Source organism: Impatiens glandulifera, chromosome 3 (genome assembly GCF_907164915.1).
Source record: "Impatiens glandulifera chromosome 3, dImpGla2.1, whole genome shotgun sequence".
NCBI classification, from domain to species: domain Eukaryota; kingdom Viridiplantae; phylum Streptophyta; class Magnoliopsida; order Ericales; family Balsaminaceae; genus Impatiens; species Impatiens glandulifera.
In genome coordinates this window covers 13,462,693-13,480,481 of record NC_061864.1, presented here as the reverse complement: position 1 = coordinate 13,480,481, position 17,789 = coordinate 13,462,693, and the positions used below count along the sequence as shown (strand labels likewise).

The following is a 17,789-nucleotide window of genomic DNA, read 5'->3' as shown; positions in this document are numbered from 1 at the left end:
CAAGTTTAGAACCCTACTATAAAATATTAAAAAATTAGGTTAAAATAGTTAGATTTTTGTATGACTTGAGGATGATGGTGTAAAATTAAATGTTTTAAGTTTATTAATTAAATTTTGTATTTGACTTATAATTATAAGAATTGGTTTATTCTTTATTGATTTGTTTTGTTTATTCCACTATTTAATAAGTCATAAAGAATTTGTTACAGATTTAGATTTTTAAGATTATCTAAATAATCTCCAAATTTATTAATCGAACTTTAGGGTTCAAGATCATCTTGTTTGTCATTCATTTTCTTCATCGTAAAGAAAAATCCAAATTATTTTCATGGTATCAGAGCAAAATTCTACTCGACAATGATACAAGAGAGAAAATCAAGAAATACAACGATGACCCGCTCAACCTCAGTTTTACGAATAACCCAGATCATGCTTCATTGGTGGACACCATTCAATGAAAAAAAATTACCTAAGATGGAGTGAGGGGATTCATGTCGCGTTAAGAGCAAAACTAAGTTAGGGTTCATTGATGGAACCTCAAATATCCCACTAATTTAGAAGAGGTAGAGAATTATCAAGTTGTCTCTTAGATCTTGAATTCTTTATTACCACCAATTAAAGTTACTTTTGTCAAAACTTGGACTTCAAAAAGTTATAAAGATTCTAAAGGAAGAATACCAAAAATATAATGGACCTTTAGGTTTCAAATTAGGGAGACATAAATGGTATTAAAAACAAGAAATCTCAAGAATGATTAGTTCTTAAAGATGTCACTTCTATGAACGAATACAGAGCCAAATCTTTGTTGCGAGTGAAGGTTGAAACCAATTGTTGTTGCAGAATGACAACCAAAGTAATTGAGGTCATTGATAATAAAAAAATGTCTCCAACAATATCTTAATGGGCTTGGAGAGCCTAATAATGCAATGAGAAATCAAATTTTATGCGTTAAGCCATCTATGTCTTATGTCTTTAAACAAGACTTTCTCGATAATCTCAACGGTTAAAAAACATAAGTGGCGAAGAAAAAGATTGTAACCATAAAAATCTCAATTTGTCTGTTACAAAGTCTTATGACTCCTTAAATAGGGAGACAAACAAATCAAACCAGGATTTGAGTAAAAGAATAAATAAACCATTATAAAAGTCTAATACAAAGTTTAATCAATAAACTTAAAACACTTAATATTAAGTTACCTCCTCAAGATGAAAATATTTTTTTTATATCAGTAGATTTTCATTACAATTAGAGATTTAAAATAATCTACTTCACGCTCAAAGTAACAAAGGTATATTATGTTAAATAAGTTATACATGATGAACAAGATTATTAATATAGTATTTGGGGCTGACTATTCGTTCACTGCTAGCATTTTATTAGCTGATTATTCACGATAGTAGATGAAAATTCAGGATATGATTGAACGACCTAATTATTTCATCTTTTATAAATATTTTCTTGGGTAAATTCCTACGCAAGTTGATTTAGGTTTGGTCGCGATTTAAAAAATATCCTATTAAAATCTAGAAATTGATTGAATGACCTGGTAGGTTGCTACACAATCTAATTTAGATGACCTGATTATGTTAGATAAGTTATTCATTATGGACCAGATTAATAATATCATCTTTGACTTGAGGGAATGGTGGACCTCATAGTTTTATTACGACTAGCTTTTTATCGTCTAATCGCGATATTGACACTGGATTCAATGGCCTAATTTTTTTATTTTTTTTATGAAGTATTTCTCTTTAATAGTATTATAATATAAAAATAATATATTTGCAAGATATTATCATAATAATAAAAAAATTGTGATAATATTAATATAATATAATATTATATTTTTTTTTTTATAAGTCTAATATAATGTCTATATAATAAACATAATCTATATAATGCAATTATAATTTCTCTTTATTCTAACAGGTAGATTGTTACTCAAGTTGATTTAGGGTTGGCCGCGATTGAGACTAGATTCAACGACCTAATTATTTGATAATTTGCTACACAACAATATGATTTAGGTTTGACAAATGCATATATTAATGAGATTTTCTTTAATAGTTGATAAAAAGAAATGAAGGTCTTCAAAACCAATTTATGGTAAGACAATGAATTTGAGTTAAGTTTGAAGTTTCATTTCTTCCTAAAACATTCAAATTCTTTCATATTTACAGATTTCATTGCAATCAAAGATTTAAAATCATTCCTTCGCGTTCAACCAAAAGAAGGTATGTTATGTTCAATATGTTATCCATGCTGGACAATATTATTAATATCATCTTTAGCTTTACGGGATTGTGGATGCCATTATTTTTTACGGCATCAAAATATTTCCTTACGCATGTTTTTAGGCGAAATATTATTACACAAGCCCGTAGGAATACACAATTGTTATATTATGGTAACAATTGAAAAGCAATAAGAAATGTCCACTTAAAGTTATACTGAGAAATTCATAGTACTCAAATCTATTCAAAGATAATATGCATAGACACATTTCTTATACAACTAGAAATTTTTCAAGGCTAACTTTTCCTCGACAAATATTTGTTTACACATATTTTTAGGCGAAATAATATTCCATAAGCCCGTAGGAATACACAATTGCTTTATTATTTGGTAATAGATGACAAGTAAGAAGAAATGTCCACTTAAAAGTTAAACTGAGAATTCATAGTACTCAATTATATTAGAAGGTAATATGCAATTTGAGATAAACTATATTTTTATCAAAAATAAAAATATTTTAAATTATATAGTTGATGAGTTATGCAAACTCATTTAGGTTAATTCCAACTGAAATTAACACAGGTCATTTTTCATATTAACTATGTTTGGACCTAGATTATTGATAAATGAGATATTTTGGTTGAAATATATATATGATATAAATATATAACAAAAGATATTTTTTTAAAAAAAAAGTATTTTAGTTGGTTTTTTATTAAAATAATTTGTATAACTATCTTTGTTGGATATATAGATGATTTAAAAGTGTTTTTTTTTAAGATTATTTGAGTAAGAATATATTAGACATATAAATATATTTGATAGATGATGTATATACTATATAGCTTATTTAGATTAAATTCAAATAACCCAACCAACTTAGAATTGTATATTGATTTTTGGTCAGATATTGTGACTTTTAAATTCATGTTCTAAATTATTTTTAAATTAACATGACTTTTGATAAACATAACAAATAAAATATAAATAATTTTCCGAAACAAAATTTTTTAGATCATAATACAAATAGAAACAAAAATTACAGTGTAATTTTAGTAATATAAATTTTATTTTAATATAACAAAAAAAATATTATGTGAAACACAGTTTCATTTGAATAAGAAAAGTAAAAAATTACTACAGCTGAACAACAATAATCAAATGTTTTATATCAATTTAGTAATAAACTTGGCTTAATTGCGTTCACCCGATTCAATTGAATCGGGTATAACTGTAGACGATCATTCTAGTTTTCTTCAGGAAATAAACAAATATTTTTTTTAAAAAAAGAAGAAAAAAAACCCTTACTAAACCAGTTTCCCACCCCCAAAGAAATTTCTATTCATTACAAGGAGATTGTTATGATCAATAATTAATACAACTATAATCTGGGAGTGTGTATAGCAGCTCCTCTATATCCTGTAAAGAAAGCAAGTAAGGAATAATTACAATCAATTAAATGACTTTCAAATGATTAGCTTAAACATGCAGTTAATATTATGAGAAGCAAAATGACCCAATAAGTATCAAATTAGATCAAGAGTATGCACATAGATCATACCCTTTGCTCAATTAGTTAACCGGAAGGTAGATCTTAAAGGTATCCTTCATGGTAATTCTTTGTCTACAGGTCGGGCATTTTCCCTGAACAGTAATTGTTTGTTTAATGCATTTCATACAAAAGATGTGACCACATTTGGTGGACATCTCATTTTTCAATGAGTCCATGCACACTGGACAACAAAAAACAGGCTTTGGTTTTGGCTTTGGCTTTTCTTTCTGCAGTTGAATAAATAAATCCATATGAGATCATAAAACACTGAATAAGTATATCTGTATTTCAACCTGATTCTACATGTTCAATTCTCTGGTAGAATCTGAATTCTCGTGTAAAAAAAATAAAAATTGACTGTCTGATAATAATTACTACTTACTTTCACATGCTGATAATAATTTATGACTGTACTCATTTGAAGGCCTGGCAGAGTTCCTTCATCTGCGGTAAACATTCAAGGAAAGGTGATGATAAAAGATAATGACGCGAAAATCCAGGTCATAATCTGGTGGTTTTCTTATTTCACCGCTACATGTGGATAGTTATGCTGCCAATTCAATTCAATAGGCATGTCTAGATATACAAAATCATAGCATAAAAGAATAAGAACATCATTCAGGGTGTTTCTCCAGATACACTAAACAAAAGAGTCTAATATTTAAAATGATATTTTTGCAAAAATATGTGTATCACCTGAATCAAGATCAATCACTATTTTTCTGCGATTTGCTCTGGAATTCTTTGTAGCCTGTCAAACCAAAAAAGAAATATGAAAGATAACTCAAACACTAAATAAGTGACGAAGATGTTTAATCAATTTGAAGGAGAAATACTTCAGCAAATGCTTGGGCAGAGGATATAACAACATCATCATCATCATCAATTGAGTCAACATCAATTATTTGTGGTACCAACAATTCAATACCACTTTGCATTTGTTGTGCAGAAGCCTGATCATGGCTCACATTAGGTGGTGGCGGAGGAGGATTCAGATCAACACTTGGTGTCATTTTCAAAAACAACGAGTTCCTAGCATATCCTCTTAGAGCTAGATGAGACACCCTAGTTTCTTCATTACACATTTTAGCTTCTGAAAACAGCAACATAAACACCTTTAATGTTTGATCTCAATGAAGATAAGTAACACAGAAAGAGCAAAACTAGTACTTTGCACTTTGACATTGATAGAAATCTAAAATATCTTAACTAAAGGCAGACAAAGTTCATTCCAAGGCATTTTGTCAATCATCTGCTATCCTTGTTTTAATCTGTAATGAAATTCCCAAAACTTATAATCATAACAACAATCAGGAGAATCAAACCTCAAAAGCTAAATATTCCAGTCTCTAAAGGGTATACATGATCAACCAATTAAGCTACCCGTGAGATAAGATTGAAGAGCTAAAAGATCCAAGTTTATACAATCTCATAAAGACTGATCAGTTCAACAAACAAACCAATTCCAAGTACAAAACTAGACAAACAGTTCAAAATCAAGAACCCACATCTGCATATGATCAACAATTCGTATAAGGTAGATATCGCGTAAAAACAAATCAGCAAAATAACTCACCTCAAAGAAAATGATCAAACTGTAATGCAGCCGTGAGCCGGCAAAGCCAAGGGTTTTGAGTATTAGTACCGTAGGCATGTCGGCCCAAATGAAGACTCGTAAAAAAAATGGCGGCTTGTTTTGAAAACAAAACTTGAAACGCCGTCTGTGGGAATCGAACCCACGACCACATGGTTAAAAGCCATGCGCTCTACCAGCTGAGCTAAGACGGCAACTTGATTCAAATATTTATACTATATATATTTTATATATTGAAATATCTGTTGAAATGTTTAACTAACTTTCACTTGGTTCTCAAATCTAAAAGTATCCAAAATTTTCATGATTTATTATTATTTAATGTTCTGAATGTATTTTGTATTGTTATTATTTATTTACCTTAACCCTTTTATCAAACAAGAAAATAATGGGTCAATTTTAAAGTTCAATTATAGTGGAATTATATGAGACCTTGGACTAGTTTAATTAGAAAATGAAACGATAGAGTTCAAATTAATTGCGTTTGTGACCTGACCCAGAGCCACTCGTATCAGAAGATGGCGGTAAGATGACGGTCCCTTGTTGGGTGCGCGGAGCTATAATCATTGAGAAAACCATACTTTACGTGGGATCAAGACGCTTGAGCGAACTTAGTGACTAATAAGGTTCATTTTGAATAGGTAGGGCTGGAGGCTAAGTCATTCAAAGCACACCAAAGGCTATACTCTATTGGGAGCTTTTCGCAGTCAAATGTTGTTGGTGAAGAGTATGTCTAGATGAAAGATGCTTTGGAGTGGAATAGAAATTATTTATCAAAACTTCATATATTTGTAATAATTTATTTTCTTCAAAATTTTCAATAGTTAACAAATGAAGATAATAACAATACAACCAATTTGATATTTTCACACTGAAATGGGAGCTGAAATACAACTCCTAATTTTATTAATAACATAATTTGGTTCATTTTTAACAAAGACAGATCATGATTCCACCCTTTAAAGATGGAGACCAGACATGTAAACTTCTTTTCTCCTTGAAGCAAAATCTTCTCTTCAACATTACTATGGTGTTTAAATTAAGACAATCAGAAAAAGAAAACTGTAAGACCGGGTCTATCGTATTAGGAAACAAACCGAACATTTAATTAAAAACATGAATCATAAAAACTCTAGCTCTTTGTTGGTCTAGCTCCAACTTCCAACAACAATGGTTCAAGCTCTCCTTTCCGATGTAGCTGAACCGTATCTGCAATTTTGAGATGATCAAACTCATTTTGTGTATACAACATAGAAGGTAGTATGATCAGACAAAACAACAAGCATTCATCTTACAAATAATGAAAAGAACAAAGTACCTGTACAACCACCAATGTGTTTGCCTCCTGCTCATAGAAAAGTTAAAAACACAAATGCCAATCATCAGCTACTAGTGAAAAAGATAATGGTTAACACAAATGATACCTCCATTTGAGGATCAATAGAGGGCAAATCACATGCTTAAAGTTGAAAAGAATTTTGAACCAAGTTTAACAGATGTAATAACATATATTACCAATGAAAACATTTGGGACAGTACGTTGGCCCGTCAGCCTTTCCAATGTAATCTGCAATTCATTTCCATCTGGTCCTGTGAAAGCAATTATCTTGAATGTAAGTATTGATGAACCTAATTCATATCATAGGGTTACTTACTACCATAGTTTGATGGGTATTTTTATTTTTCAGATACATGTTTTACTCATGAACAGGTGAGCAGGTTACACAAAATTCTGAATTTGTGTGACAGATAATTGATAAATCTGATTCGATAACAAGGGGGATGGATTTGTATGCATTGTATGGATTCATATGAATTGAAAGAAAGAGAAACACACACCCATTTGATCCAATTCGATAACAAGTGGTTTCACTCCAAGATCCTTGAACAGTGATTTCACCTCAGCGGAATACCTTAATAGGAACCCAGATATCAGTTCTCAAACCAAATCAAATCAATTTGCAACACCCATAATAAAAGTTCCAATGAGGGTTAATTTGGAGTAGGGTACTTACGAACACCATGTCTTGGAGAAAACAACAACTGGATTCTCGCTGATTGTCTTCTTGACACTGTCCTCCGAGGGAGCAGATAAAGCTTGAACCTTGAACATCGCCCCTCTCGTGGACCCATAACAGCTGAGTCTACAATTGAAAGGATTGATGACGTTGCCCGGAGGAATGAAGATACGGGGACGAGAGAGAGAGTGGGAATGATGGAAAAAGATTGAAGGAGTTCGAATCGAGGCCGGGGAAAAGACGCCGGAAAGAAGAGTAGCAGCGCCAGCCATTGTTGCACCTCGCTTTGTCTTGTATGTCCTTTTTCTTCTTTTCTTTTCTTGCGCAGCCACCACCAAATTATACGCCTAACCCTTTTCCCTTTTTTGGTACCTCAGTTGCGATTTATTTTGGCTTGTTTGTGCTCAGTTTCTACTTTCTAGGAGGTTTTACTTTTTCAAATAAATTTTAGATTTCATTGATATCACAATCAAATTAAACCATACATAGGATAATTTATGAGTACCCAAATTTGATGCCAGCATAATTGTGTCACACCATTACTTCTGCTTGGATTGGAGAAAGACTTCTAAATTGAATTTGATCCAATAATTATCAGATGAATCCTATGTATTGTCATGAAGAAGTTGATCCAATTTTCAAAAAAACTTCATTGCCCACCATCTAATATGTTCTTTTCATCTCAAACTTACATTTGTTCCTCATGATCATAGTCATTTTAAGCTCTCCAATTCTAGTGATTCTAGTTTGGGTTTTGAGATGAATGAAATGGTGTGCAAAGCTTGAGAAAATGGCTAACATGCCAAATTGAAGTGTACTATTGCACCATGGCTTCTAAACTTGATATGGAAAGACATGTACTATTGATCCCATGGCTTCTAAAAGTGTAAACACAAAAAAGTGAATATAGTAAAAGAATACAGTCTAACTTTTGCATAAAATCCATCTCCAATGTGAAAAGGAAAAACTATGGAGGTTGAGAAAGTTCAATTGCTCATTTTCAAAGAAATTTGTCAACTTCTCCATAAGAAAATTCACAAAGAACATATTCAAAGATGGCATAAATAACACAATCATGACATAGAATATCTTGATTCAAACCAAAAATGAATAATAGATCAAATAAGGCAAGGCAATTTCATCATATTAGAAATCTGAAAAAAGACAGGTTCATCGGAGGTAAAAACCAAGATCCAAGATGGATGATTCTCATGTCCGACAATTCAAGAAAAGAAATTAAAACGAGCACATGAAGTCCTAACAAGTGACTCAGTTTTTTTCATGTATAGATAAAAGATAAAAGGGATTATATCAATTCAGTTTGCAGATGATGACTTTGTGTAGAAACGCACACCAACAGCAACAGCCAGGATAATGAGGGGAACTAGGAATTGAAGAAGCTTGATTACAAAGTCAGTAGTCTTGTCCTGATTGTAATGAGGCTGCTTGGGAGGAGTGTACTTGACATTTTTAGGAATAGTTGACGAATCAATCTCACCAACATAGTATTCATCCATCATCGCCTTTGCACTGCTGCTGTGCCCAATATCCTCAAAATCATCTGTCGCATCCTTCCCTATAAACCATCAACAATATCAAACATGGAATAGCATAAGAGCCATTCTTAAATCGAACCATCAATGTTTGTTTGAATGATAGAACCCATTTCATAAATCCATGTAATTGTGATGTCCGGAGAAAAAAACACAACAAACATTTATAACAATCGTGTATTTGGACAGAGAGCTTAGTCATACTTCTCACCTAAATCCAGATTCAAAGGTGTTTCTAAATAGGCAAGCCTTCAGTTTTTTAATCAAATGGAACTTATATGGACTCTCAAATTGAAACCTAGCATGCAGCCCTTCATCATACTTCACATATATGAAGAACAAATTACTCTAGCAAAGGCAAAATCAAGCAGTCTCTATCAACTATTTATTATTTTTACCAGTTGCAGAAAGCAGAACATCATCACCACCGGGGTGATCCTCCAAGAACTTTGTCACATCATACACCTACAATAATGAATTCAAGAATAAATGATATCTCATTTCTTCCATATAGGATATAAATTCAAGCATAACCCTAAAAACATAATGAAGAGGGTATGAAGAAATATCCTAGCTAAAGCAGTTCATGCCCCTGCAAATGGCACACACCTTACATAAAATCAACTAGGAAGAATTTCAAAAATCCATTGAAAGCAACCATTTCATTTGAAAATATGTATATGATTATGAAGCATATTAGCTGTCATCACAGTTTCCAATAGGATTGGATCCTCGTGACTTAACAATTGATGCAAGAAAGAGTTGGTGTCCCTAATGTATACACAAAATAATTTCAGAAATTATTTGGGTATGCAATGTTGAAGATCGAGCCAAATTGATGCATGGGTTTTTTTTCAACATAATACTGATCCAAATGAAATGAAAAAAAGGGATTCAGAATAACCAAAACCACGACATAAACAAATAGCAGATCTATGATTCCAGATCAACAATAGAATATACGAATCGGTTCATCAATGATAAAGAGAAACAAAAAGATTGAAAGATGCAAAATTGACCGGATCTGAAACACGCCCACATGATTCCGAGGAGAAATGAAGAAGAATGCGAATAAAAAATAGAAAATTTGATGGAAAATGTATAAATCTAAATACATACCTTCCCACCAATGACTAACCAACAGTCCTTGGGGGTGTTGTGCTGAGAGACATCGGCCAAGCTGAAGACCTTTCCCTCTGCACCCATTTATCAGAAGAAGATTGAAGATTTGAAAAGAATTGATAGTGTTGCAGCCACAAGCTCCTCTGTCGGATAGAGAGAGAGAGAGAGAGAGGGAAAGGTGCAAGGAATTGGAGAGAGAATGAGAATGGGGGGCTTAATTATGAAAAAGGGTGTTGAAGAAGAAGAAGAGGGGTTGGTGAAAACTATGGGGGTAGTAGATTCAATCTGGTTGGTTGGATAGTGGGGTTGGTGGTGGTGATGAACTTCTTACAACTAAATTAAATTAAATAAATTTACATATAAATTAATATTATATTTATTTAATAGTAAATAAATAAATAAAATTATTCATTTTTTAGTATAAAAAGGATGGTTATTTTTATATGGGTTATTTTTATAATAAATAAATAATTTTTTAGTATAAAAAGGTGGGTTATTTTTATATGGGTTATTATAGATCATATTAAAATATTAAATGATATTACCTAAATCTCATTTAATGAGACTATTCTATCAAGATTACAGTTACATAAATACTTTCTGATCTAATCTGAATTGAGAAATAATAAATTAAATATCTGAATGTATATATTCAGTTCAGTTTTATTTTTAAAAATTTTAAAATTTTTAAAGTAATTATTAATGTTATATATATTAGTATTCAGATTTAAAAAGTATTTTTAAATTATTTATTATTAGGGGGCAGTTCCTTTAAAGTATTCCTCTTCTACCCACCTTTCAAACAATTTTTCTCAAACTACCCACATTTTCATTCACATTCCCAAACTACCCACCTTTCTCTCTCTAAATCATTAATCAACCCATTAATTAACGCACTCTCTATCTTAACCCACTAATTAACTTCTCCTCTCTCTAAACTCATTAATTAACTCCTCTCTCTTTCAACTATTAATTAATATCCTCACTTTAAACTATTAATTAATTCAATTGAAATATATTATATAAATATTAAAATAAAATAACACATATGTTTTATTTTTATTTAAATCTATAAATATAATATATATAGTTCAAATTAAATACACTAAATTAAATAATTTAAATAGATATTATAAATTAAAATAAAATACATAAACGAAACTTGAAACTTGAAACTTCGAAATAAAATACATTACATAAACATTATAATAAAATAAAAGACATAATAAATATTAATCACGTTTAGTACATCGCGAACTCCGTCTTGTGTGTCCTTCTTGTCCGCATCGTCCACAAACTCTCACTTTTCGAGGGTTGTCCATTTCAGTTCGAATACGCAAACTTTGACCCCTCATACCAGGTTTTTCTTCTTCTTCATGTCTTCATCAGCAATGAGAACACCATACATTTCCCAATTATTTGCGAGTGGAAACGTCCAATATGCTTGATTAAGAATTGGGTTAAACTCGTATTTCCACATTTCACAAAGTGATGATAAATTGTGGTATGATTCAATATATTGTTTCCAATCTAAGTTGCATGTCAAACAACCTGCCACAATATGTGAACATGGAAAATGATATCTACTCCATTTTCCACAAGAGCAAAAACCTCTATATAAATCCACATTATGTTTATTACCACCCTTCCAATATCCATTTATGGTTCTGTATTGTGCAGTAACGATTTCGAAGACTCCTCTTTGTTCATTGTATGGAATAACCTTGTGTGATGATGCTTTTTTCTCAACAGTTTCAAATAATTCTCTTGACCTTTGACAATAAGTTTGACCATTTTGAAGGTCATTAAACGTCGCAGTTCGTCTTTGTGAGACTAATTTCACAGATCGATAATATGTATACTCTATCATTGATGTGACTGGTAGATATCTAGCCGAGCGTAAGAGTCCGTTGAAACTTTCAACCATATTTGTTGTCGCTTGGCCATAACGATAACCTCCGTCATGAGACATAGTCCACATTTCTAGTGGAATCTTTCGCAACCATATTTCTGCATCAAGATTAATTTCTTTAATTTGCGTCATTGCTGCTTCAAATTTTCGTACCTGAGAAGTACTTCCGGCCATCCAACAGAGCATCTTCAAATGTGCGCCTGGAAAAGCTGAACAGAAATTACTGCGTAAATGCAACAAACAAAATCGATGTATACCCACTCACCTGTGAAACCACTTTCTACCATTTTCATGGCTTCAATAATTCCAGCATGTCGATCAGAAATAATGCATACACCCTTTCTATTTTGACAAACATATAGTCGGAGATGATGTAGAAACCAAGACCAATTGACGGTTGTCTCTTCATGAACTAAGGCATATGCAATGGGATATTGTTGATTATTTGAGTCAGAACCCATTGCAATCAATAATTTCCCATTGTATTTTCCTTTTAGAAAAGTACCATCGATGCTAATAACAGGCGGAGCATGCTGCCATCCATCAATCATTGGTTTAAATCCCCACCAAATACGTTTGCACACAGATGTGTTGGGTTTTGTACTATGAGCTTCAGCATCAATGAAAGCAATTGTTCCTGGATTAAAATGTATCAAAGCGCTAAAAAATATAGGAAGTTTAGCGTAAGAAGTCATCCAATCGCCATAAACATCTGATATTGCTTTTTGCTTTCCGATCAATGCTTTCTTGTAACTAACATGATAGTTGTACATAGATGTAATTTGATTTCGGATGTTGCTTACTTTCAGATAAGGACTATCTATAACCTGACATAAATATAGGAAAATAATTTATAACATGACATAAAATTAATAAATTTATAAGTAATAAACTATTCAATATACTTACTTGTAGTTTTATTACATCTGCAATCATTCTGGACGTTAGTTTCTTATGATCTCGTTCTAGTGTCATCAATACACAAGTGTGTTCAGCAGGTAGTTTAGTGGTTACAAACAACCCAGATTTCTTTGATCTCATCACTCGAATTCTCCATGGACAATCTTTCATAACACATGATGCCTCATATCGTGTTGTATCACTTTTCACAACATGAAAATTTCTAGAACTTCTGATATGATATTCTTTTATCGCACTTATTGCAGATTGTTTATTTGTAAAAGATTGACTTTCAAATAAATTGTAGTCGAGTGGACCGATGTTTGAACAATTACCTGAATTAACATTAATCTCTTCTGTTTCAAACCAAGGAGCAGTTGGAATATGTTCATCATCGTTGTCGGTGCTATAATCTTGCTCTGCATTGTGTATTTCATCGCACTCAGATTCATCACTTTCTAACTCATTTTTATGATTTTGATCAGCATCAACACCACTTAAGTTGTATATTGCATTTGATCTTTCAATTTCGTTGAGAAGATTATCCATCTATCACAAATAAAAAAAGTATTAATAATAAATTACAAATACATAAAAATCAAACTAACATAACTAAAAAAAGTCTAACCTTGTGAATCTATTTGAATTCTCAATACTATGAGGAGTTATTTGATTGACAAGTCACTATAAATATAAGATTATAAAAGTTGTATTGACAAATCACTACAAAAGTTGATATGAATCTTTAAAGTTGAATGGACAAATCACTAAAAGATAAAATTGGCAAAAGTTGTATTGGAAAATCACTACAAAAGTTGATATGAATCTTTAAAGTTGAATGGACAAATCACTAAAAGATAAAATTGGCAAAAGTTGGATTGGAAAATCACTACAAAAGTTGATATGAATCTTTAAAGTTGAATGTACAAATCACTAAAAGATAAAATTGACAAAAGTTGTATTGACAAATCACTACAAAAGTTGATATGAATCTTTAAAGTTGAATGGACAAATCACTAAAAGATAAAATTGGCAAAAGTTGGATTGGCAAATCATTACAAAAGTTGATATGAATCTTTAAAGTTGAGTGGACAAATCACTAAAAGATAAAATTGGCAAAAGTTGGATTGGAAAATCACTACAAAAGTTGATATGAATTTTTAAAGTTGAATGGACAAATCAATAAAAGATAAAATTGACAAAAGTTGGATTGGAAAATCACTACAAAAGTTGATATGAATCTTTAAAGTTGAATGGACAAATCACTAAAAGATAAAATTGACAAAAGTTGGATTGACAAATCACTACAAAAGTTGATATGAAATGTATTTTATTTTAATGTTTATGTAATATATTTTATTTTAAGTTCCCGTTTATGTAATGTATTCTATTTTATTTTAATTTATAATAGCTATTTAAATTATTTAATTTAGTGTATTTAATTTGAACTATATATATTATATTTATAGATTTAAATAAAAATAAAACATATGTGTTATTTTATTTTAATATTTATATAATATATTTTAATTGAATTAATTAATAGTTTAAAAGTGAGGATATTAATTAATAGTTGAAAGAGAGAGAAGAGTTAATTAATGAGTTTAGAGAGAGGGGAAGTTAATTAGTGGGTTAAGATAGAGAGTGAGTTAATTAATGAGTTGATTAATAATTTAGAGAGAGAAAAGTGGATAGTTTGGGAATGTGAATGAAAAGGTGGGTAGTTTAGGAAAATTTGTTTGAAAGGTGGGTAGGACAGAAAATGATATGTGTTGTTTTGGAAAAGTGCAAGCTATCACATCTATACTATATGTATCTATACTTGTAACTCCTATTTTTAATACAATTTTTTCAGAAAAAAAATGATCCCAAACATTTTTTTTCTTCTTTTTAAAGACATTTCACATTGAATTTATAAACTTATTCTATATAAAAAAAATGTAATCATCAACTACATACATAATAAATATAGGAAATATGCATTGTGAACTAAGAAGTAAGCATGTACATAAATAAATATAATAAAATAATCAAGTAACTATATAACCAACAATTACATATGCACTTTTATTTTGTTTGAATTTTAGTTATTTAAATAATTTAAATTAATTAAATATTATTTTAATTCGTTTTTAATCATCAAATTATTTAAATTATTTTATTATTATATATTAATATCTTTTATTTATTATTTTAAAATAAAAACTCCAATGTCTATACTGCCTTAATTATCCATATTTTTTTAAAACGGTTTAACTCTCTCTCTATATATATTATATATATAATGATTCTTAATTTTGAAAGTCTCCGGATTGTCGGGTCGAGAACTGTGGTTAATTTAAATATATATGTGAGAGTAAATAGATATTTGGGTTGGATTCTGGGTTGACCCGCCCATAAACTTAAAACGGTTAAAAATAAAATTAAAAATGCTATAGGTATGTTTCAAACTCACACCCTAATAAAACAAGTACAACTCTTTAACCAACTAGCCTAATAATATTTTATATTTTAATTTCAACACCAAATTTTATGAATGTGGGACGTTATAAAAATATATTATTATTCGTGTGCATCGCACAAGAATCTTCCTAGTTTAATTAAGAAGTTTAAAAAATTGGAGGGTTAATAATTAAAACTAGACAAACCCTAATTTTGATTGTAAGATAATAAATAAACGACAAAAAAAAATTTAATAGTAACAGTCAAATCACATTACAAACACAAATCACTGTGAATAAAGACTACAATCTATTTATATCAACATGTGTTGTTTTATGTCCTCATTTTTATTGTATTGCCTTTTTCCACGTCCTTTCCTCACTTGTTTTTATAAACTCATACTAATATAATAAAATGTATTTTTTTTTAAGAATTTTAAAAATTTTGTCATTACTTTTTTTTCTACTTTAATCTTACATATGTCAGAAGATCAACCAACTTAGTTTCTTCTTTGATTTTTCTAAAGACTATATCTTTCTCTTTCTTTTTAATTAAATCAAATCAATATTATTTAATATTTTAATTAAGAATTCTAAATAATCTAATAAACATGATTTTTTTCTATGTTAAAAATAATAACAAGAACTTACAAATATAGAGAGTTATGTATTAATGAGTGATTGATTAGTTTTTTTTATTGATTATTTTAAATTATAACTTTTAGACATCTCTACTAACATAAAAACGCGGACTCTTAACGTTCCTCCTTTCATCTTGAATGTGAAATAAGTTATTAAAACATGGTCTTGGTTACTCTCCGTCACCTGAATGTGAAATAAGTTATTAAAACATGGTCTTGGTTACTCTCCGTCACCTGAACCATGCACCTTAAATCGGCGTAACAGTCTTAGACAATGGACATCTTATTATATAAGATGATATTATCCCAAATACAATATTTCTCTCTATTCTAACATGAAGAATCTATTCTGAAAGAAATTTAAAAAAAAAAATTAAAAACTTATATTCTAAATGTAGAACCGCCATCTTCTTCCTCTAAGGAAAACAATTTGCTTGAAACACAGGGTACTAGCTCGTAAAAATCCTTAGCCACGAATTGTGGTCTACCCGACAAACATGTCCTTTTTGAAAAAAGGTAAATTAACGTGATGTGTTTTATTTAAACGACTAGTCTAGTTTAGAAGGCCAAAATATAGACATGATTCAACTAGAGTACTTTTTTTTTTTTTTTTTTAGAAATACGACGAAATTGTCCATAAAGTTCGTCAGCACTGACGTTTTCAATATCGGCCATCTACATGGTAATATGGTAATAGGTCACCAACTAGACAAAAAAAAAAATGACAATGAATGACTGATTTAATATAATTGAAATAATATATGATGTGATATATTTTTTTATAACAAATTAATTAACAACTCAATATCAAATTCTTCTGCACTTTATTTATCTTAGATGCGTATAAATTAACCGCTGAAAATCAATCATTCGATTCAAGCAACTTAACAAATTTCAAAATATCAAAGAAGAAGAGAAGTTCGATTTAAGCAACTTAGCAAATCTTAAAGAATCAAATAAAAAGAGAGAAGTGGCGCACAATTGACAAGGGGTGCAAGCAGTTTGTCGGTCAAACCGTCGATTTCTCAATTTTATCAGTTCGGTTTAAACGGTTAAAAGATCAATTTAATTAATTTAATCGTTTTTGATGTATAGTGGGATTTGTTAAAATATATCAATAACTGAGCATATATATATATATGATTAAGATTGATAATACAATTAATAAACAACATTATTAATAAAGTGCATTATCATACTTTATGAAAAAAATTATAAAAAAAAAGGTTATATTGTGTTTATGAATAATATTACAAATGATAAAATTTATTAAATTAAAAATAAATTGTTATCCAAAACATAACCTTATTATACTAAGATTTTTTTTATTAAACATCACAAAGATTAAATTTGTCTCACTAGTAATAGTTAATATATATCTTTTGATAGTATGTTTACAAATCTTAACTGTTTTAGCATTCTTTATATTAAGCTATGAATTATTTATGCGAGTATATATAACACTTTCACAAAGTAAGTTGACTTTCCTTTATTTATCACTTTTTTGATGCATTATATAAAATGACTAATTTTTGTTATTCAATTTAAATGGATTAAAATATGTTATTATAAATTTTGTGTACCATGTAACAACAAAATATGTGACTTTATTTCAAATAGGTACTAGTTTTGTTTGATTCTCTGAACATGTAACATACTATTATAATAATGAAATTAACAATGAATAATAAACACTTATTCAATAAAATGTTTATTAATTAAACAAAATTTACAATTACATAAAAGTTCTTACAAAATGTCAAAAAATACAAGAGAAAAAGGGAAATATGTACATAAATGGTTAATATTAAATTTATTTA

At 29.8% G+C, this 17,789-nt stretch overlaps 4 protein-coding genes and 1 non-coding gene across 5 annotated transcripts; all 5 read right to left on the bottom strand.

Moving 5' to 3' along the window:
* Positions 1 to 3,429: 3,429 nt before the first annotated feature.
* LOC124933081 (E3 ubiquitin-protein ligase RNF4-like) lies at positions 3,430 to 5,399 on the bottom strand. Its single transcript, XM_047473807.1, has 6 exons — positions 5,365 to 5,399; positions 4,625 to 4,881; positions 4,485 to 4,539; positions 4,171 to 4,232; positions 3,798 to 4,015; positions 3,430 to 3,655 (listed from the first exon to the last, which is right to left on the bottom strand). The coding sequence occupies exons 2-5, from the start codon at positions 4,871 to 4,873 to the stop codon at positions 3,809 to 3,811; spliced, it is 573 nt and encodes a 190-aa protein (XP_047329763.1). The 5' UTR covers positions 4,874 to 4,881; positions 5,365 to 5,399; the 3' UTR covers positions 3,430 to 3,655; positions 3,798 to 3,808.
* Positions 5,400 to 5,503: 104 nt separating this feature from the next.
* TRNAK-UUU lies at positions 5,504 to 5,576 on the bottom strand. The gene has a single exon. It is a non-coding gene; the product is annotated as a tRNA-Lys (tRNA).
* Positions 5,577 to 6,361: 785 nt separating this feature from the next.
* On the bottom strand, positions 6,362 to 7,785 carry LOC124931320 (monothiol glutaredoxin-S10-like). The gene is made up of 5 exons (XM_047471755.1): positions 7,398 to 7,785; positions 7,222 to 7,295; positions 6,898 to 6,972; positions 6,701 to 6,727; positions 6,362 to 6,591 (listed from the first exon to the last, which is right to left on the bottom strand). The coding sequence occupies exons 1-5, from the start codon at positions 7,670 to 7,672 to the stop codon at positions 6,515 to 6,517; spliced, it is 528 nt and encodes a 175-aa protein (XP_047327711.1). The 5' UTR covers positions 7,673 to 7,785; the 3' UTR covers positions 6,362 to 6,514.
* Positions 7,786 to 8,514: 729 nt separating this feature from the next.
* Positions 8,515 to 10,320, bottom strand: LOC124933031 (cytochrome b5). The gene is made up of 3 exons (XM_047473753.1): positions 10,073 to 10,320; positions 9,352 to 9,418; positions 8,515 to 8,976 (listed from the first exon to the last, which is right to left on the bottom strand). The coding sequence occupies exons 1-3, from the start codon at positions 10,157 to 10,159 to the stop codon at positions 8,717 to 8,719; spliced, it is 414 nt and encodes a 137-aa protein (XP_047329709.1). The 5' UTR covers positions 10,160 to 10,320; the 3' UTR covers positions 8,515 to 8,716.
* A 1,106-nt stretch (positions 10,321 to 11,426) lies between these two features.
* On the bottom strand, positions 11,427 to 13,436 carry LOC124929780. Its single transcript, XM_047470172.1, has 4 exons — positions 12,897 to 13,436; positions 12,253 to 12,814; positions 11,717 to 12,196; positions 11,427 to 11,626 (listed from the first exon to the last, which is right to left on the bottom strand). Exons 1-4 carry the CDS (start codon positions 13,434 to 13,436, stop codon positions 11,427 to 11,429), a joined length of 1,782 nt encoding a protein of 593 aa, XP_047326128.1.
* Positions 13,437 to 17,789: the final 4,353 nt, after the last annotated feature.